The sequence below is a fragment of the Barbus barbus genome (genome assembly GCF_936440315.1).
Source record: "Barbus barbus genome assembly, chromosome: 21".
NCBI classification, from domain to species: Eukaryota; Metazoa; Chordata; class Actinopteri; order Cypriniformes; family Cyprinidae; genus Barbus; species Barbus barbus.
The window spans coordinates 8705842-8728722 of NC_136749.1; the positions used below are offsets into that span (position 1 = coordinate 8705842).

The 22881-nt window shown below is 37.7% G+C and overlaps 1 protein-coding gene across 2 annotated transcripts; it reads right to left on the reverse strand.

The window, feature by feature from the left end:
- Positions 1–7479: 7479 nt before the first annotated feature.
- cnot10 (CCR4-NOT transcription complex, subunit 10) lies at positions 7480–21854 on the reverse strand. Of its 2 annotated transcripts, none has more exons than XM_079444233.1 (19): positions 21680–21854; positions 21103–21197; positions 20864–21025; positions 20643–20793; positions 20346–20485; positions 19063–19149; positions 18752–18835; positions 18515–18632; positions 18095–18244; positions 17706–17911; positions 16882–17003; positions 16401–16580; positions 16180–16260; positions 10978–11091; positions 10407–10537; positions 10283–10318; positions 8541–8668; positions 8328–8403; positions 7480–8166 (listed from the first exon to the last, which is right to left on the reverse strand). In XM_079444233.1, exons 1-19 carry the CDS (start codon positions 21696–21698, stop codon positions 8000–8002), a joined length of 2247 nt encoding a protein of 748 aa, XP_079300359.1. In that variant the 5' UTR covers positions 21699–21854; the 3' UTR covers positions 7480–7999. The 2 variants fall into 2 exon arrangements, with proteins under 2 accessions (XP_079300359.1, XP_079300358.1); XM_079444232.1 differs by having other exon boundaries at positions 20346–20488; positions 21680–21830.
- Between the last annotated feature and the right edge of the window lie 1027 nt (positions 21855–22881).

Below are 22881 nucleotides of genomic sequence, written 5' to 3' on the forward strand. Positions count from 1 at the left end.
CATTATAAACAAAATATTGACTTCAAATTGCGGATCATCAGGCATATTTATGTTGGAGTTATGTTAATTATGATAATGTTGCATGGTAAGAGTGGAGAGTAGGCAGTTAGATTTCTGAAAATCGATAGACATCTGCATATTAGATGATAAAGGACCAGCATGGGTGACGGAAGCCCTTTTGATGAGCTTATGCAATAATGAAAGATTTGCTGCTTCCGCCAACACATCTTCCCTGTCATATTAAAATCATATTTGATCTGATGAATATTTAGCTGCAAAGTTTTCTCCCTGAATCCCTGCTCTCTTTGAGAGGAAACTTTAAATGTATATTTTTGCATGCTGTTAAGGTCCTTGTAGATGGGTGGATGTAAAATATGGATGTTGGAAAACAAGGGGAGGGAGGAAGAAAAAAAAAAATTATAATGTACCAAAAAAAGGAGCATATATCGTTTGTTAGCTTGTGGTGAGTGGTTGACTATATGATTGTATTATTTCTAGATAGCTTTACAGAGTAAGGTACCTCATTGAGCTCCATTCAGATGCCTTACCACAGCTCCTTAGCTTTTGGAATCGAATCAGAACTGGAAAACTGCCAAAGACCTCATTCAAATGAAACCTCAGTGTATGGATGTATTTATAAATCGATTTTTCACGTTTGCCCAAAGATTTATACATTTGGCATTGATCATTCTTGTATTTCGACAAGCTGCCGATGTCTTGACATGAAGGCGAAACGCTCCTAGAACACGTCCCTGGACGTTGGCTTTTGTGTGTAACACGAGTTTTTGAGCAGGTGGCCTACAGGACCAAAGATGGAGAAATGTTTGAATCCAGCTCCCACAGTTCCCAATGAAAACTGATCTCTTAACTGTGTGGTGGAAGAGTTTTATTTGACAGTTGTCAGACAGTTGAGTTGTCAGACAGCCATTTTGTCGGTAGTGACGACCCAAGTGAGATCAGAACAGAAAAAGCCACCCCTTTAGCAGTGATTTGGACACTATTAAAAGTGTAAGTTCTACTTTGAGAGACAATTAACTTTTTAGGACGGATACTATATGTCGTCTAGTTACTATCTGGCTCATTGGACATGAAAGTTAATGTTATCAAACTCGGTCAGTGTCTTTGAATTTCAGATCATTGTGAATTTTTCTGTCTTGTTTCCTTTTTGGTTTTTTCTTTGGACCTCCGGTCTCTAATTGTACGGGTTTTGTCACCATTTCTGGTGTATTCCAGCTTATGACCTCATCCTTACTGGGGAAAACAGAAAATGTAAGTTCAGAATTGTGTGGTCATAGACCCTTTTATTGATTGTATTATCTTATGGAAAAAAAAAGAGATGTGTATACACATTAAAACAACTCAGGTAGCTTTGTAGAGATTTGAGATTTGATTAAAATTCAATATTTGTTTCATACAGTTTGATAGTGAATCCTTTGTTAGTACCTCATGAGCTTTTGTGTGTTGTTTTGTTGGTAAAAATGCTGTTATTGAATTCCATGGGATCCTTTTCAACCATGTAACAGTTAATAGTCAGTGAGGGGGTGAACAATTCATAACCTTTACACCAGCATGTCTAACTTGATATTAATTTAAACCATGTAACTAAAGTTATCGTTTTATATATATATTATGATAAAGGTGTTTGTTTCCAAAGGCTGCTACAAAATTCATTGCCTTTTAATGATCAAAAATGCCTTAAAGCTTGAAAAATAGGTTTTCAAGAACACTGAGGGCAACAGTCTGTCTCAAAATTAGAAATATAGTAATAATAGACGTTTAGACTCCATGTCCCAGCACTGAAATGTTATATTTACATCAATACTTTCCAAACCCCTGAAGTCGCAGTGCTTCGATAAGTCTTGGCTGTGAGACAGGCTAAGCAAAGAGGTGTGAAGAGATTCAAAGTTCAGAGCTGGAATCAGTTTTGCCTTTTAAAATCCAATGATTAGTGTAGACTCAAAGTAGCAAATGGTCATTTCTCCTTTCAGGTTGATTATTTTGGTTGAGCCCTCCAAGAGGCCCACTAGTCTCTCCAACTCTTTTGCTGTTTCATAACCCCCACCATCTATCACCCCCTCAACCAAAGTCATTTATTACTTTCTGAATAAGGCTGATGAGACCATATGAAATATGTAGTGGTCTACAGGCTTGTTCGGTTGTCTTTGTGGACTTTAAACATTTCCTATGCATTTTTTTTTTTTTTTTTAAATGTTTGGTTGTTTACGATTTAAATAAAGTTGTACCTCTTTGGATCCTGCATTTGTGGTGAGTGATTTTACTTTATTAAAATATAGGCAACATCTAAAAACCATCCTAACGCCATCCTGTAAATCTACTGATTTTTGTAAAGTAATTTTAAGAATAGCGCATTGTATATTTCAAGAGGAACACACTTGCTGAACTGAAGCAGCTTATGTTTACACGATTATCCATATATCCGTATTGTATTATATGCAAGTAGTCTGCTACACTGTTGTAAAGCTCTCACTGATTTACATGACAAACTATCAGAATTTTATCTTTATTTTTGGTCATAAAAATATTAGCAACTCCAACAAATTGCAGATAATTATTTTATATACTTCAGCTGTACAAAAACTTAACTCGTATTGCAAACTGGAATTTGTAATCATATGAAGTGCAAACAAATTTACTGGAGCCTGTACCATGAAGCCGGATTAGCAGGCTAGCCAGGTATGTTTGTTTAGTTTGCACCAATCCTGAGTTTTAGGTACCATGAGTGTGGATTGGTTTTTAGCTGTGTTCAACGCCGTCGTAACTTGCACTCCACAGCTAACCTGCTCCAGGGCAAGTTATGTTCTGGGTAAGGGATCTCAAACTGAAATTGGACCAATAAAATAAATAAATTCCTCATATTCTTCAATCTCTTAACCTTTAGCAAAAGAGTTTTGGATCTGGCTTGCTTGAATCACACTTGCTCTGTGTTGTTTGCTCATGTGCATGTGCTCCACAAACTCAGGATCAAAGCCTGAGTTGATAAAGAAAGTTGATGATTAGCATCATGGCATCAAGCCAGATTAGAGTGATTTGGTTTTGTCAACTCAAAACTAATCCTGTAACTCTGAATTTGTTCATCTACCATCATGGTACAGGCCCCCGGTCTTGTTATTTACCTATAGAGTAATGAATTGGAAGTCTTGCACATTCACAGGAAACAGCTGGCTTGTGTGTTGAAAAGTAGGTTGGTAGTGTTTGCGAACATGTTTAGAGTATGAATATACGATACAAACTACCCTCTCAAAATAAGACAACAAACATAGCCGGAATTTCAGGCCATCGCTGGCTTTTCTATGCATACGTTCATTTATGAATCACACGTACGCATATTTGTGAGATGATCGTAAGATCAAATTTCGGATGGTTTCTGCGCAACATTTCATAAATGAGGCTCAGATAGTGGTGTGGATATATTTACACCATCTCTGCAATTCGGCACTCCAGCATTTTACTCGTATCTGATCTTGACAGACTGAGTGAAGAAACCTGAAAAGATTCTCAAAGAATATGGCGCCCCAGAGCATGTACTCATCATGGACATATAGCAGTTTGAAGGTCTCTAACAGCCAGTGCACGTTTTCTGAAAAGTTCATGTTTTAAACCACCAAAATGAACCCCAAAAAGACTTTGTACAACATGTCACCCATTTGTTTAGTTTTTTCTAGTTTCACGAAGTATATCAGAGCCTCGACAGTGCACATTTTGTATTTCTCCTTAAACACCTTACCACCTTGTGACCAACCATTAATAAAGTAAATAAATTACATTCTATCGAGTACATACAGTGGCATGCAAAAGTTTGGGAACCCCTTGCAGAATCTGTGAAAATGTTAATAATTTGAACAAAATAAGAGAGATCATACAAAATGCATGTTAATTTTTTATTTAGTACTGTCCTGAGTAAGATATTTTACATAAAAGATGTTTACATATAGTCCACAAGACAAAAAAATAGCTGAAATTACTAAAATAACCCCCTTTAAAAGTTTGGGAACCCTTGGTTCTTTAAACTGTGTGTGGTTACCTGGATGATCTACGACTGTTTGTTTGTTTTGTGATGGTTGTTCATGAGTCTCTTGTTTGTTCTGAACAGTTAAACTGAGCACTGTTCTTCAGAAAAATCCTCCAGGTCCTGCAGATTCTTCAGTTTTCCAGCACCTTTTGCATATTTGAACCCCTTCAAAATGAAAGTAACGTTAATCCTCTGTGTCTTCAGCAGCTCAGATGTTGGGTGTAAATGGCGACTGCTATATTCATTATTACATCCAACAACAAAACACTTCAATTGCTTAATCTGAGATATTTTTGTCTTCCCCTGCACCGGAGTCGACACAATGGCGGACGGTTCTCAGCTCACTCAGGGCAGGTCTAAGGTAAGACGGCCTTGTCAATCAACTATCATTTGCACGTAGTGTGACAGAACTACGTCATTCTGACAGGGCTCTCAGAGCAGCCTTATTTCAGAAAGGGGATTTTAAAATAGGGATTAAAAAAAAAAAAAAAAAAAAAAAAACTGGGTGGATTTATCATTATAGGCTGGATGTGTACACACACTTCCAACACACATTTATGTTCAAACAACTTGTAAAGTGAATTTTGCATCCGATGACCCCTTTAAAAAAGGTTCAAACATTCACTGATGCTCCTGAAGGAAACACGATGCATTAAAGGCCGGGGGAGGGTGAAAACTTTTGAACAGGATGAAGATGGTCAAATTTTTCTTATTTTGTTAAAAGATCTTTTTTTTTTTTTTTCATTTAGTACTGCCCTTCGGAAGCAACAGAAGATACTTGCATGTTTCCCGGAAGACAAATTAAGTACAGTTTACCTTGAAATTCTAAAAGTTTTCACCCCCCGGCTCTTAATGAATTGTGTTTGCTTCTGGAGCATCACTGATTGTTTGAACCTTTTTTATTAGTTGTGTTTGAGTCCCTCAATTGTCCTCAGTGTGAAAAGATGCATCTCAAAATAAGTCACTGCTGGACAGGATTCAAATATGCAAAAGATGCTGGAAAACTGAAGAATCTGCAGGACCTGGAGGATTTTTCTGAAGAACAGTGCTCAGTTGAACTGTTCAGAACAAACAAGAGACTCATGAACAACCATCACAAAACAAACAGTCATAGATCATCCAGGTAACCACACACAGCATTAAGAACCAAGGGTTCCCAAACTTTTAAAGGGGGTTATTTTAGTAATTTCAGCTATTTTTTTGTCTTGTGGACTATATGCAAACATCTTTTATGTAAAATATCTTACTCGGGACAGCACTAAATAAAAAATAACATGCATTTTGTAAGATCTCTTATTTTGTTAAAAATTATTAACATTTTCACAGATTCTGCAAGGGGTTCCCAAACTTTAGCATGAAACTATATATGTAGTATGAATTCAGTCTGTATGTACAACATCCACAGATTGCTATTGTCATGCGACCTACAGGCGTGATGTTTTTCCCTCAAACCAGTTAAGCACACACCCAGCCCTACAGCCGATTTCATTGGTCAACTTAAGCAGCCATTTCTCAAGAAAAGGTCAAATTTTATGTATTATTCAATTAAGATTAGGGGTTAGTATTTGTTACAGCGTTTAAATACTGTGATTGATGTGACCAATTAAATATTTCCAATTGGGTGTGGGGAGGGATTTGCATTTAACTGGTTTTGGGGAAAAAAAAGAAACCATGCAATCTATGGAGTCAGTTGCGATTCCTAGCCATTTGCAAATTTTCTCCCAAACCCCTATGGGGTAGTAAAGTGTCCTATGGATATCCACTTGAAAATCTCTGGAATTACTTGGTCATCTGGGAGTTTTTAATGAATACTGTGCTTTTGGACATGCTAATTTCACTTCTGTTCCTCATAGCTACAATGACTACAAATAAACCTTCTTCTAGAAATGCGTGTCCCCTCCAGCACATGATTGATGTAAGCAACCTCAGGATGCTGTACATGCTCATTTGACAACTGAAGGGAGGTATTTGAGCCCATCTCTGAGATCTGTAGCTTTTATTTGTTTACCTTAATGAAAGAGGCTGCAAAAAATGATCTTTCCTCCGATAAGTGCTTAAAGACAAGGTTATGGTAACTGCTCCTTAAATCACTCTGTGAAATATGTCATCCTGTTTAAAGAGTACTATCACAAGGAGTCTTTTTGTCTAAACTCCTTAACAAAAGCCTCTTAAGGCCACCAATGCTGTTTGAGGAATGGGCGTTTCTGCATACCAACAGGTCAAAGGTCAGAACAGGGCGGGGTGTAGCCCAGAAGGTCAGCTTGAGCCTGCAGAAAAATGTTTGTTGTCTGGCAGATGGGACCGAGCTGGGTGTAAACGGTGATAAAAAGGGGTTATACTGGACTGGAATGTTTACTTCAAAGACCAAATCATTTGCAGTTTGTTTGTTAGTCCATTCCAGTTTGTATGTGTAATCTTGTCTGATTCGCAACATTCTGGCAGCATTTGAGTGAATTTGTGACAGTTTTACTCATTTATTTCTATTCTGCCTTTTGTTGTCCACAGACCAGGGTTAATCAACAAACAGCTGCCTATGGCAGGGGTTCCCAAACTGTTTTGTCAGCCAACCCCCCTGAGATTTTAAGATAATATTTCAATTTATCAACACATTTACATGTTCACTTTTATCTGCTGTCGGTTAATGGCTTTATATTATATATAATATAAAGAATGACTTTATTCAACAATTTCATTTCTTGCGCGTCGAGGGTCAGAAAGCTCTTGGATTTCATCGAAAATATCTTAAGCTGTGTTCCAAAGATGAACTTGTGGGTTTGGAATGACATAAGGGTGAGTAATAAATGACAGAATTTGTATTTTTGGGTGAACTATCCCTTTAAAGCTTACTTTTTTCATATGAAACCACCACCTTGTAAAATAGTTATATTTACCCGTGAGATCAGGTTTAAAATATGCACACCCACAGCTCAGATTCACGCTTCACATCTATATCATTCATCCTCAGCTGCTCATAGGGGTCACCAACCTACAAAATCCCGATTTAATCTTAATTCATGAAAAAGCATTGATATGAATAAAAACATTTGCTCAGCTGTATATATAATAATAAATCAACAGCTGACCTCTGTAATTTGCCTGCATTGGCATAGTATTGTTTACTTGTACACATGATTCTAGTAAAAAAAAAATAGATTTAGCATGACAGGCCTCTTGGGAAACAAGAGCTGCATTTGGAACTAGCGTCAGATGGCTGAAAAAAAATCCCATAAAGGCTTAAAAAAAGCTCTTTTTTCTCCAAGGCATCATTGACAGCACGTCAGATCGGTGCAACAATAGGGAGAGATGTGGGTGTAAAAAGAGTGGGTGTGGGGGCAGAGATTTAGCATAAGAAAGACCCACCATGAGAAAGGTGATGGGCCACCCTCAGGAAAAAGGGCAAAAAGAGGAGAGACCACACATGAAAGAAAGCCGACATCTGTCCACCCACGCAAGAGACGAGCCTTCACAAATCAGGACATTTATTTGAGTCTTATTCACCAGTAGAGAAGAAATCAAGTTATACAACCGAGATACTTAAAAGCTACATTTTAAGAGTTTTTCTGCCACAACTGATGTCAGAGACAAGTGTCCATGATTTTATGCAAGTTAGATCTAAACAGTGACCTTTGGTCCATTGATTTTTGACAACCACATGATCTCTCTCATCACGATATAACAGCTCCATGCAGATTTTCAATCTTACTTTGCAGAAATAATTTACTCATAATCTGTATAATTTCATATATGGCAGTGTGTCACTGACCGCATAAATGTCACACCACTAATACGTGTAAATAAAATTTATTTATAATTTCATAGTCCCCAAAACACACATATTTCTAACAGACTGCGACAGACAACTGTTTCTTGCTTGTTTTTTTTCCCCATCCATCATGAGTTGCTGCAGCCTCATAAATAACATAAAACAAATGTGTTTGTGCATGTTTTGGGGGGTTCGAGTAAGTGGAATCACTTGCGCTGTACTTGTGTAAAGGAGGAGGGGGTCTGTATGGGCTGTACAGGCTGGGATGACTGGAAGGGAAGTGGTTTCTTACGGAGATCAGGGGAGGAGGTGGGGTTGACAGACGGGAGGAGCTGGTTCCGTTTGATGATCTGTAAGGCCAGCTGTGTGTTTCCTGCGGAAGCAACGATCAGTTTTAAACGATTACTCAAAAAATAAATCGGTCTGAAGTGACAAATGATTCCAGGTGAGGAAAGGTGACTGGCCACTCTCTAGAAAATATAGCGACATTTCCCAGCAGTCCCTGTGTAATTACAGTCTCTGTGCGTGACTCACCGTTCTGCAGTTCTAAGTAGACTCCCAGTAAAATGGCTTCTGGAGGAATCTCCTTAGTGTTCACCATTGAAGCAGCCTTGGAAACGGAAATCAGAAACAAATGTTTTGAAGACTGTTTAAGCACTGTATCTATCTAGTGTCCAGAGAAGATAATTACATTATTGTTATTTTATGTGTTAAGCCTGGACAGCGTTACATGAGAGGAGTGTTTACCTGATGGAGGCACTTGCGGGCTTTCTCGTACTCACTCCTCAAGCAATACGCACTGCCCAGGTTGAAGAGCATTGTGGCCCGGGCAGAACTTACTGAGCTGGGGTAACACAAAGGTGTCTGTTTCCCTGCTGCAACATAAACCAAAATTAAAATAATAAATAAGAGTACATATTTTCTGACTCAACTTATCTCTGGTCTAACTGTGGACAATTAATCAGGGCATGTTATTCTGAAGAAATATTATATATACACATACATATTATACACACATAAAATCATTTTTATAAAAATAATGTGTACAAATAAATATCATGAACTCAAAATGTATAAATACCAGTATTTAACTAACCTGCACGTTAGTTGCATCACATTGCTTTATCAAATACTAAAATTTTTACAAAATTGCTTCACAGATTTTCCATATAATACGTTACATATATATAATAGAAATAGTAATCCTTTTTCATAGAATAATAAAATTAATAAAAGATTTGTCTAGATTGTATAGATTGAATTTGATCTTTTTAATGATAAAAGATCTTAGTAGAATCTTAATACTTTACTTAAAGCCTTTATGTATAATGCATTATACAAGTAAGGAATAATTGACGACGGGCCGTTGAATTATTAGAAAAATAATTCGCGTCGTGGCCGTTACACCTCGGGTGTGCATTATTTTTCTAATAATTCAACGGTCCGGAGTCAATTATTCCGCTTATACTACGGTTGCCACACCTCAAGACATCGATCAGATGATATATTTCAAGGGATTCGTCCGGTTTTTCTACTTAAATCGCTATTGTGAGTAGGATTATTTCTTCCGCATCTCATCCAACGACTCTTTTGCTAGTTCCAAAACGTCATTTTAAAGCTGGCAATAGAGGCTTGAGCCGTTGATAGCAGACTAATGCAGTTAATAATGAAGTTATTAGAAAGAGAGCGAGAGAGACAGAGACACAGAAAGAGAAACAGAGAGAGAGAGAGAGAGAGAGAGAGAGAGAGAGCTTGTATGAATTAGGCTACCTCTGTGTGTCCCTCAACAGTGTTCTGAAGCACCGTCTCTAAACTATAAGTCTGCTTTAAGATGCAGCGCTGTTATTACCTCGCTAGTGAGAAATGTCTGTCATGTTGTTGTTTTTGTTAGTCCTGTGTGCTGGTAACGTTAGCACTACTGTATGCTAATTTCCGTTATTACAGTTAACTATGCGAAGTGATATGGAACTGTAATGCGGTCAAGAGAGCTGCCTGGAACTACGTTCGCCGTGCGTTTCCCTGAAAATAATTTCACACCTCAGAATGTTCGTCAGCCAATCAGATTCAAGCATTCAACGGCCCCGTAGTATAAGTAGTTTTAATGTATTAATTACAAAGATCTTGTGAATAATTATAACAGTTAATACATTATAACACTTATCAATTCATCGTTACACTACGCATTTTAAATTCAGTTATAATTATTTACCACATATGATAATAAGATATAATATGAGAAATTACAATGCATTATACCCTATAATAACCCTTTATAATGCATTGCACATAAAGGCTTTAAGTAAATTGTTACCATATTTTTTTTTTACTTTAGATCCCCTAAAAATATCCCTTATTAATATATAATATAAATAAATTTTAATTTGAAAATGTTCATATGTGTTCATCATAAGAGGAATTAACTTATTTAAATAAATTAATCCATCCATCCAAGAAATCAATTTAAAATAATAATTCTAATAAAAACTTACAGGACTCCACAGGCTCCAGATCTCCTTTATCAGAACCTGTCAATAAGAGCAGAGACATATGTTAATAATCGGACATCATGTCCTTTGACATCTGTGTGTTTTGATTACGAGTTCATTTTCATACCTTGGTCTTGTTCGCTGGATGAGACACCTAACGAGACATCAGTAACGTTCTCCGGGTTGAGATGTGCAATGGCATCAGAGATTCTGTCCAGAGAGATCAGGGCTTCAGCTGCATATAGGTGACCCAGGAACCTGAGAACACAAGCACCACACAACTCATCAAAAATTGAGCTGAATACATTATTTAAAGCCACTTCCTATAACAAAGACTAAAGCTAAACTGACTGCTTTACATTGTGTATTGCCCACTTAGTCTCAGCTTCATCTCTGTCTGGGAAATCTAGCTAAAACCAACCAAACCATTTACAATAAGAATCACAATCTGGAATTCCAGGACATTTACAAAATAGCATTTGCTACAAAAAAAAACTTTTTTGTTTTCCACAAGGACAAACAAGAGTGGTGAGGCATAGGTAAGATTTTTTGTTTAACAGGTTGAACCAAACATTAAGCATCCCATCACTCAGGATTGGCCATTTTAGAAGGGCAAATATTTGCTATACGTTGTAAGCATTGCGAGTGTAGGACCCATAAAAGGTATAAATCAGCCATAAAAAGAGAGACAGACTCACTTGAGCGATCCTGACAGCTTTGTCTGATGCAGGAGCTTTTCTGCATGGTTAAGAGCCATTAAATTGTCCCCAAGAGCAAGAGCCACATATGCACTGCAGGCTAGAATTGAGCACCTGTGAGGAAAGATAGACCAAAGAGAAGCATGCTGATGAAACGGTGTTTAACACAAGGACAAAATTATTTTATGGTTTTTAGGTGAATCTTCATCTTATTGAAGAAAAAAAAAAAAAAAAAGAGAGAGGAACACTTTGTATGAATCAGTATACAGCAGCCATAAACCCAACCACAGGAAATGTGTCAACTTCCTCACAAATCCCCAAATCATTTAGAGATGAGAGATCAGTAAAACACCTTCGGAGGTAGTAAGGGTATTGGTTTTGTTTTTAAAATAAAATGTAGGACTTGAATACTTTAATTTGATTTGTGCAGGTTAAAAATAATAGCATCCATACAGAACAAACCTATACAAATCACAAAATAATTAATGTCTCTCACATTCTTTTACTTGCAGTATTTTCCAGAATGTCATTTTTTTAATATCTGAAATGTGCTGTGACTTATATTTCAAAGCGACATGATGCTATTTAAGTCAAGCTTGTGAAATATGCACAAATTTGGATTCCCACCGAATGACAGAAGTAACCTTAGCTTATTTATATAGCGTTTTTACCACAGATCGGTAGGTTTCGGTTTCATTTTTAAATAGAATTTGCTCAGAAACGTTGTTTTATTTACCGATATTTTGCATTAATTTTTAAATGTAATAAATTGCCACATACTGTAAATATGTGCCAATATACCAATATGATATAATCCAATAAATTGAAGTGTCTACATGACAGCCGTCAATATGATCTCTAAAATGTTATTTTACCAATATTAGCTGAAAACAAAATTTTGCAATGCATTCCAAAAACCAGGGATAAAAATGTGTCCAATGTAGGACTTTTGTTTTGACCATTTAAATGTTTCCTGTCTGTAGATCTGTGTGTGTAATATAAAGAAATATGGAAAGCAATCACTTTGAAATTGAATTGAATTTATATTTATGTATCTCGTGTGATCAGGCGGCCCGCTAACATTAGGACAGGCCCATCTGGTCAGTTTAACTATACCCAGCAACAATTTATTACATTTTTACATTTCGACAGCAGCTGTGCTAACTGAATTAAACTCATTGAAATCTTTATTGTCTGCTGAGTTAAGCAATTATTTTGAATATAATCTTTGCTCAGATTCCGAAATGCCAAGTTTTGTTGCAAATACCACATAAGAGGGTAAGAGTGGGTAAAAGTGGGAAATGCTCAGCACTCTGAGTGGCTGCCTGTGACACAATAGCCTGCAGGATTCCAGGAAGAGCCCTCCGAGTAAATGGTGTTTGGGCTCGTAAAAGTGTCAGTGTATCAGGGTGTCAGTGCGGGGTCAACACAATCCACACACCACACCCCTTCCCTTCACAGAGAACCACATCCGGCCAGCCCACCGGAGCAGACTGTCCCACTGGATCAAAGATGAGGGGGAAGGGGAGAGAGTGGGATGGAGGTGGGGTAGAAGGTCTAATCAATTCCTGAGGCAAAAGTAATGCGAGAGTGAATGGTGAAGTGGGTGCATGAAATAAGAGAGAGGTGTATAGTAAGCTAGCTGGGGGAGGGTTGTTGCATTTTATGTTGTTAAATACAGTGGATTTAGCAAAGACCATTTGCCATATCGATATTTTGCATATAGAAGTACCAAATTTAGCAAATCTATTTCTAAACTATTGTGTGCATATTTGTAAAGGAAATTTAAAAGTGGGACTGGTTCACATATGCTGGTTATGTTTAAAATAGCATAATACCGTTTGTGAATAAATTTGAACAGAACACAGACTCTGAACTACTGCGCAAGGCTCTTCTTGACCAGTGTGATGATTAAACCGCAAGACTTGTCAGCTTTCATTTATTCCTGGCTATTCTATAACTATTCCATAATTTATACCGCAAAAGTGAAGATGTTTTAATGGAAATAACTGGATGTAAAAAAAAATGTAGCCATGCTACTGTGTATTGTATATTGCATTCTGCTTTGCATACTATTTTTAATATATAATAAATGCTGAACAAGTTTCTCACAAGTAACCCACATAAAAAAAAAAAGGATTCCCCTTTCTGAGCTGGCAAGTGCCCCCTTGTGGAAGACGTGTGTCTCACATAGGAAACAGAGTAAAAAATGATTTACTTGCACAGTATTTTTATCTCGTTTTCCAGTACAAAATATCTAAACATTATTAAAAAAAAAAAAAGATACATCTACTTGAGAAGGAAAATGACACAGATTTGAAGTTTTCTTAAAAAAAAAGTATCATTGTATAATAATTTTATACTTAAAACAAGAAATAAAACAAATCAAAAGGATAGCATGTTTATTGTCCCTAACCCTTTGGCAGATATTTATTTTTGTCTTAAACATAAACAACACTCTGTTCTGAATTAAATGTTCTGATGGAAACATGGCTAAACCCTTCCGTTCCGGATGACGCAGTGAGCATAGAGGGGCTAACAATATTCAGGTCAGACAGGAGCTGTGTTCTCAGTGGAAAATCACGGGGTGGCGGTGTGTGTATTTACACAATCAACAGCTTGTGTAACAATGCTGCAGTGGTCTCAAGTTATTGTTCTCTGGATGTAGAGTTTGTCTATTAAATGTAGACCATTTTATCTGCCTAGGGAATTTACAACCATCATCATCACAGCAGTGTATATTGCACCTAGTGCAAATACTAAGGAGGCCCTGAATGTGCTCTATCGTTCCATCAGTGATCTGCAAGACTCACATCCGGAAGGTGTTTTTATTGTGGCAGGGGACTTTAACCAGGCTAACATGGGGACAGTTCTCCCTCATTTCCATCAGTATGTGGATTTTGCTCCACATGCTTAATCGACTGGATTTAGCCTATTCTAACATCAAGAAGGCTTTTAAGGCCCCCACATCGGCTCCTCTGACCATCTCTCTGTGATGTTAATTCCTGCATATAGGCCTATGCTTATTAGGGAAAAAACAACTGTGCAGCAGGTGAGGGTCTGGCCTGAGGGTGCCATGTCAGTATTGCAGGATTGTTTTGAACTGACTGACTGGAATATGTTCAAAGAGGCTGCGACTGTTTATCAACATGTCAATGTGGAGGAGTATGCTGCATCTGTGTCTGCGTATATTCAGAAGTGTACGGAGGATGTAGGTGTCACTAAGAACATCATTATACGAGCAAAACAGAAGCCCTGGATGACTGGTGAAGTTACGAAATGCTGCGTTTAAAACTGGTGATATGGTTGTGCTCAGAACAGCAAGAGCCAACTTGAATCGGGCCATTAGGGCGGCAAAACGGGCCTATAGCTAGAAAATACAGGGTTTCTTCTCTGATCCTACAAATACCAAGCGCATGTGGCAGGGCATAAAAACTGTCACAGACTGGAAAGCTACTCCACTACCCTAATAAATCCACAATAAAATGCTTCAATGATTATCATCCGGTTGCACTCACGCCTATAATGATGAAGTGCTTCGAGAAGCTGGTGAAGGACCACATCATTTCAAGACTCCCTCCTATGTTTGATCCTTTCCAGTTTGCTTACCAACCCAACCCCTCTACAGAGGATGCTATATCCTCTGTACTTCATTTGAGCCTGGCCCATCTGGAGAAGAACAACACTCATGTGCGAATGCTATTTGTGGATTTTAGCTCGGCATTCAATACGATTATCCCCCAGCACTTGGTAAGCAAACTGGGACATTTGGGCCTTGGTACCCCCTTGTGCAACTGGCTACTGGACTTTTTAACAGACAGATCTCAGTTTTTGAGGGTTGGAAATCACACCTCCAGTGTCATCTCTCTGAGCACCGGCTCCCCTCAGGGCTGCGTCCTGAGCCCGTTACTGTTTACTATGATAACCCATGACTGCCGTGCCAGGTTCAGCACAAACCATATTGTAAAGTATGCGGATGATACGACAGTGGTAGGCCTCATACAGGATGATAATGAACAGGCCTATAGGGAGGAGGTGAGACAGTTTGTGGACTGGTGCAATACAAATAACTTACTCCTGAATGTCAAAAAAACCAGAGAGATCATTGTTGATTTCAGGAAAAAGCAGCACAGGCACACACCACTTATCAATGACACTGCGGTGGAAGTAGTCAGTAGTGTCAAGTTTTTGGAGGTGCAGATCACAGACAGTTTGACATGAATCGTTCTCGCCTCTTTAATGAAGAGAACACAGCAACGTCTTTTTTGTCTGCGTCGGATGAGAAGAGCACACTTTTCCTCTCCCATTCTCAGTACTGTCTACAAAGGTATTATAGAGAGCATATTGACCAGCTGGATCTCTGTATGGTCTGGGGATTGTAAAGCCTCTGACTGGAGGTCTGTACAGAGAGTGGCGAGGACAGCGGAAAAGATCATTGGCTCTTCGCTGCCTTCTATCCAGGACCTCGCACACAAACGCTGTCTGACTCGTGCCCAAAACATTGCAAAAGACCCCACCCATCCTCATTATGGACTGTTTACACTGCTGCCCTCCGGGAACAAGTTTCGCAGCATTCGGTGCAGAACAGTAAGGTTCTGTAATAGATTTTTTCTACAAGCTATCAGACTTTTGAATTTAAATTGACTTCTTAATCTTCTTTCTCACTGAATCTTTTAGTAGTGAGTTTTATGTGAACTAGATGGAGACATTGGAATAACAGCATTTTTTGGAAGGTGTGCAATAATTGTACTTATATGCTGCCACTTAATAAGTGCAGTTATTGTTTTAGATACCGCCAATTACTGCGTGCAACATTTAATATTTATATGTTGCTGTCATTCTTATAATGTTATATATTTTTTAAAAGCACGCTGTTGCAAATTTTTATTAATTATAATTTTACTGATTTGTGGTACATGTTTATGTTTAGTTTGGTGCAGTACTATGAGCCAGTGGAACGGAATTTCGTTCATATGTGCATTCTGTATGTACAGTTGAATGACAATAAAAAGCTACCTACCTAAATGTTTCTTGATTTAGGAATGTTTAGATATTTCTACTGGAAAACTGAGCTGGAAAATCTTTTTTGCAGTGCACTGGCTAACAGTCAAATTAAATGTGTTTAAAGTCATTCAAATCTTCTTCAGGCAATTTTTATTATGTGTGAGAAATTAATTCCAGAAAAGTCTCCTGTAACCTCACCTGAGATTCTCCACCTCTTGCTTTCTCAGGGGTGATGAGGGGGCAGCAGGAATGAACTTGTCTCCCTCTTGAGTCTTCCCACTGCCAAAGAAAAATTCAAACATCACCAGATTATTTTAAAACAGCATCAAAGAGTGTTCTTTAATGGGTTCAGCAAATTCAACCTAGTTTGGGATCTGTTATTGCCAACAATGGTGGTGCATGCATGTTTATACATGTACCTGCAGGCATCGCTGGTCTCGCTGCCGCTTTCTGTGCTGCCTGACTGACTGCAGCTCTTGGAGCCACTGTCAGGTTTGCTGTCGTGCTGTTGGTGCTCTGGGAGCAGGAGCAAAGCATTACGCAGACAGATCGCTGCAAACTCCATACTGGCCACTGGGATTGCTGCTGACTGGCCCTCACTGTACAGAAACGTGTGTACAAATCCATTTTAGCATGCCAAGTGCATCAGAAAGACAATACTACTGAAACCTAAAAAGGCATGATACAGCTCTCAGAAACCACTTAAAGAATTAAAATGCTACTTCTGGTAAGAAAAGCAACAGGATGACACCTTCTGGAGACACTGTGACATTACAGTATTTTCAGCCATTGGAAATGTTGCACTGCTCCAACCAGCCAGACAATCTCACGCTGCTACTTTTCTAACATCATCACACTAGCAAATGTCAAGACCCATTAGATTGAATCACCCTTCCTCACCTGTAAATGGTGTTTTGTGTAGACTGTGATGCTAAAACAATCTTGCGATGATAGCCCTGCCCAACAACAGCCTGCACAATCCCCTTTTTACTGGGTAAACCTTTTGTTTCCTGCTCCAAGCTCTGAAGGAAACAAAAAAAGGTCATAAATAAATGCATCACCATCTGAAATAATTATATTGTGAATTGTTTTGGTGTGGAAAAATTGTTGGCCAATTTTATAATTTGCTGGCATTTAGGCATTTTGTGGGAACAGGCCTCTAAACATAAAACAAATACACACTCATTCAAACGTTTGGGGTCAGTAAGATTTTTTTGTGTTTTTGAAAGAAGTCCCTTAAGTCTCCAAGAAACATAAGTCTCTTAAGCTCACCACGACTGTATTCATTTGATCAAAATCACAAAAAAGCGATATTGTGGAATATTAGCATTTTAAACTAACTGTTTTATATTTAAAAACATTTTTTTATGTAATTTATTGCTGTGATGGCAAAGCTGAAAGTCTTCAGAGTCAAATTACCCTTCAGAAATCACTCTAATAAGCTGATTAGATGCTCAAGTAATATTTCTTATCATTGTTCAAAACAATTGTGCTGCTTAATATTTTTTTGGAAACCATGATACTTTTTTGTCCCCTCAGGATTCTGTGATGTGATTCTTTTCTTTACACTTACTAAGTAAAGTAATTTTCTTATTTCAAAAAAATTGAACTGACCCCAAACTTTTGAACGACAGTGCAAATGTTCAACCTGTTTGAGTACACCAAGTTCTTCCAAGGGTCTTTCATTCTAAATTGTAATTACACATGTGGGTTAATGTCTGTACCCCTTTATTAGCTGTGATGCAGCATTCTGCGAGCCTGAGCCACAGTCGAGGGCTGGAGTGATACACCTGCACCGCCTCCATCAGACACTCAAACGCTGCCAGCGGTCGACCGATATGAAGTAACTGAATCCCACAGTTATACAGCAGCTCATAGCGCTTATTAGCTAACAGAGCACACATGGGAATCCCTGTGAACTTCTTAGCTGCTGTGGGAAAAAATAAATAAAATAAAGCAATGTTAATATAACAAGAATACAAAATATTCATAAACCACAATTTCTTAAGAGTTTTCAAAAATCTGCATATAATCTATTATCACACTGAGAAGTATGGTATATCACACATTCTGCTGTATGATCTGGCATATAAAAGGTCCTCATTTCTCTTACCCTGCACATTACTGCCATCACCAAGCTGGGCGCATATGTGATCATTTTCTTGAAGTGCTTTTTTAAAGTAAAAAAGACCCAGGTTGTGCTTCCCCATGGCAAAATGGATACAACCGAGATTATTCCAGAACATACATCTCACACATTCACCTTTAAGCAGGAAAAAAAGACAAACCTGAGTAAATATATTCCAGGAAAGCAAAACTTGATTTTTCATTAATAAGGTTTTTAACAAAACATTTATTGACATTTCTAAAGTGTCTTTTGCATGCCTAGTTAGTACCACTTCTTGGAATCAAAAATGTAAATGATGATAGTGTACAAATCTCACATGAAACCAAAAAAGACATGCTCAGATTGGAATGGGGAAACATTTTTTTTTCTTTTTGAAGCATATATGGATGGTTTTTAACTGTGTACCTGTTTTCAAGGGTCCTGGATGCTCTGCGATATTTGAACCGTTGAGGAGTTTAACAGCTTTACGATAATTTCCCCTCAAATACTCAAAATTACTCTTCAGGAAGAGAGAAGGCGCAGACTGAGGGAGAAATGTGCAAATACAGTCAGCCAACTAAAGCTACATTACAAGTGTATTAAATGACCAACCTTTACAGCATGTACGTAAAGTGTGAATCGGCTGATTGTGAATCTACTTACATTTCCAGATGTGTTCATCACAGATTTGATTTCCCGTTTACAGGCCTTCAGTGACTTCATCTGGATATAGGCTCGTACTTTATACTGCAAACACACATATCCCAAACAACTCACTAGTTGCTAGCTGATCAGTATGCATTAAAGCATTTTAGATTCAGAGTTAGCTTTCTGAACATATTCAACTTAATTTAGAACTAATTAACAGTACAACTCTATTACAAACCTTTATTATTTCAAATATGTTAAATCTGTGTGCTGTAAATTGGCACCAGGCACTGAACTTCAACATTCATTATGCTCACTGCTCTCACCTGGTGCATCTTTGATTTAGCTGCCTCGATCATAGCTGTGAACTCTGCTTTCATAGAAGTGGATTCCTTATTTGTGCTGTTGGTGCTCTGTAAATGACACATGATCCAAAAGGTTAAAAGTCGAGAAAACAGCATCTAGAGCAACAACTCTCAATTTATCATCTCACAAAACTGGCATATTAACCCATTATTTACTTTCTAGAGCTTGGCCTGGTGAGCTACAGCCAGGGGCCTAATTTTACAAACACTACAATCCAAAATTTGGAGACCAACATACAATAAAGTAGACTTCTGTTTAAAAGCAGTAAGATTTATATTCGAAAGGAATTGTCATTAATTAAGCAGGGATACAATAAATTGATCGATAACACTTTACATTAGGGAACACTATTAACTAGTTGCTTTCTAGCATGCATATTACTAACATATTGGCTGTTTATCAGTATTTATAAAGCACATATTAATGCCTTATTCTGGTTCCCCTAATCTGACCCAATACCTAAACATACAGCATACTTACTATCAATATGCAGCAAATTAGAAGTTTGAGGGAAAACTCTTATTCAGGGGAATATGTGTTCCCTAAACTAAAATGTTACCAACTGTTCAAATGTGATAGAAAAATGTTGCAAAATCTATTTTTTATTTAAGAGAAATTATATTCTTTTGAACTTTGTTCCTTAACTCTGGAAATAAAATTACCAAAAAAAACAACAAAAAAAGTTTATCATCACTGATGTGTTTCTTCAGTACTGGTCAGTATATTAGAAAGATTTCTGAAGAATGTGAAGCATATGAAGATTCTTGAAGACTGGAAATGGTATACATTTTGAAATATATTAAAATAGAATATTATTATTTTAAATTGCAATAATATTATGTATTAATATTTAGGGTTTTGCTGTTTATCTGATCAAATAAATAGCCTTACTGAGCATAAGATGTACAAGCACAAAAAACAAACTATAAAATAAATCAAATTAATAAATAATTAAAAATCTTACTGACCCCAAACCTTTCAAAGGAAGTAATTTGGTACATTACATAGCATTCTCATGGTAAATAATGCTAATAGAGATAACTACAATATATCTGATTTTTCTAAAGATGATAACAATGAAGGATACAAATAGAGTGATTTAGCAGTGTTTAAAATGCACTTTGTGCAAGTTTTTATTTCAGAGGTAATAAGACCTGCATCAACACTTTAAAAATTCTAGTGAGAACAAGACGGCGAAACAATCAAAAATAAAAATGATTCAAAAGAGCCAAATATCTCTCACCTCTCCTTTGCCATTTTTGCTGTTCCCATCCTTCACAGTGAGCTTCTCCAGCACAGCCAACAGGTGCAGTGCCTTCTCTGGCTGGAAGGTGAGCAGGTATAGATCCACCAACAAGAAACAAACGGCCTGAGCAAACTTTTCTTCTAGGACAGAGAAACCCATCAAGCCATGCCACACTATTGCACCAGACCAGTTAAAACACGTAATACTTTTGGTACTAGTCCAGGTGCAGATTTTAAAAAACAACTCATTGCTCAACATTATGCAAGAAATTTTCATTTGCATCCTGAAACATACCAAACGGTTCAAGAAACTGGTAGAGCTTCTCCCCGGTGGATATAGCTTCTGAATACTGTCGCATGTGGTAATGAATCACTGCTTGATTGTAGTAGAGGATACTGTTCTCAACATCATCCAAACCATCAATATCATCCACAGCTGTGTGCATCTGCAAACGTCATTCAATTAGCATCAGTACTCCAATGACAAGGCTTATGATGCCATATGTAATATCAAACCTGATTCTTCAAGGTCATTAACGTCTGCTTCAGGGTGCTGGTTGTTGTCTGCCCACTTTTATAAAACTCAGTGATCGCTTTATTCATTGTAATCTTGTAGTCCTCTTTGTTAAGCTCCTGAAGGCTGTCAAGAAGTTTCAGGGACTCGTCATAGCTTCCAACCTAAAGAAACATCACGTTATAACGTCAACCGGAAACATCCATGGATACAATCGCATGCTCAGATTATAGTCATTTACCTTAAAAGCCTCAAAAGCATTGGTTGCCATCTCCTTCTCCTGATCTGAGATCCCAGGGGAGGAAATGCTGTCATGTTTCATGTCACCAGCTTGATCTTGTGATGGAACAGATGCAGTTAACAGATATTTGACTCAAATTATGCAGTAACTTACCTACTGACAGCATTAAAACTACACCTTCAACAAATATAGTTTGTTAATAATGAACAACTTTCACAACACATATACTTTATACGTTGACCTTTGTAATAGTAGCTAAAAGAAAATGAATTCAACAACCTAATTGTCAAAAAAGCGAAAATCTTAACATGTTTAAAAGCATTACTTGCAGCATAAACAAAATACACAAACCTAATTGACAATGTATTGCTAGGCCAGTTCATTCATCGCAGTTAGCTATCTAAGTAGGGCTCTTTACTCATTATTACCCAAATTGCACATTTTTAACCTAATAAGATACATGTATACGAATATAACTACTAAATAAGTATTTGTTGGTGGAAATTCATCTGTTTACATTCCCGGTTGCGCTCAATAACAGCTGCAGTGTTTATCAGACCGACTGAATATTACACACCTGAGCCCGTTTCAGCCATTCCTTCAAATTTATGGACGTTAATTTACTTTTACAAGAGGTAAAGAAGTAAGTTAATTCCACTAATTGAATATCCAGAGAGAAAAGTAGAAGGTGTGTCTCTCCGCTGCAGATTCAGAACACCGCCATGAATATTACCCACAACCGCCGCGCGAGTGTTATTTTAAAGCAGCATGTGTGCACGCGATCGCCACCGAGCGGTGTGGAGTATGAACTGTAGCTGCTGCTCACTCGACGAATGCCATGCCTGTGACAAAATATAAAACTAATAGCCTACTATCTACGAATGAAAGAATATATTGTTTCAGCAATCTATTACAGTTTTTAATGCTATAAACACAAAAAGCCTTGCTGTTAGTTTTGTTTATGGATGAAAAATTTGCCAAACATAATAATAATACAGGTCCTTTTAAAAAAATTAGCATATTGTGATAAAGTTCATTATTTTCTGTAATGTACTGATAAACATTAGACTTTCATATATTTTAGATTCATTACAACACAACTGAAGTAGTTCAAGCCTTTTATTGTTTTAATATTGATGATTTTGGCATACAGCTCATGAAAACCCAAAATTCCTATCTCAAAAAATTAGCATATCATGAAAAGGTTCTCTAAACGAGCTATTAACCTAATCATCTGAATCAACTAATTAACTCTAAACACCTGCTAAAGATTCCTGAGGCTTTTAAAAACTCCCAGCCTGGTTCATTACTCAAAACCGCAATCATGGGTAAGACTGCCGACCTGACTGCTGTCCAGAAGGCCATCACTGACACCCTCAAGCAAGAGGGTAAGACACAGAAAGAAATTTCTGAACGAATAGGCTGTTCCCAGAGTGCTGTATCAAGGCACCTCAGTGGGAAGTCTGTGGGAAGGAAAAAGTGTGGCAGAAAATGCAGCACAACGAGAAGAGGTCACCGGACCCTGAGGAAGATTGTGGAGAAGGACCGATTCCAGACCTTGGGGGACCTGCGGAAGTTTTGCATGTCATTCGGAAATCAAGGTGCCAGAGTCTGGAGGAAGACTGGGGAGAGGAAAATGCCTGAAGTCCAGTGTCAAGTACCCACAGTCAGTGATGCTGGTGTTGGTCCACTGTGTTTTATCAAGGGCAGGGTCAATGCAGCTAGCTATCAGGAGATTTTGGAGCACTTCATGCTTCCATCTGCTGAAAAGCTTTATGG

What these genes read in the sequence shown, in the direction of transcription:
- cnot10 (XM_079444232.1), bottom strand. An exon ending in TAATGACCTTGAAGAATCAG is followed by an intron (nt 20,794 to 20,863) that starts GTTTGATATTAC and finishes TGACGTTTGCAG; the next exon opens with ATGCACACAGCTGTGGATGA. An exon ending in CCAGTTTCTTGAACCGTTTG is followed by an intron (nt 20,489 to 20,642) that starts GTATGTTTCAGG and finishes TCTCTGTCCTAG; the next exon opens with AAGAAAAGTTTGCTCAGGCC.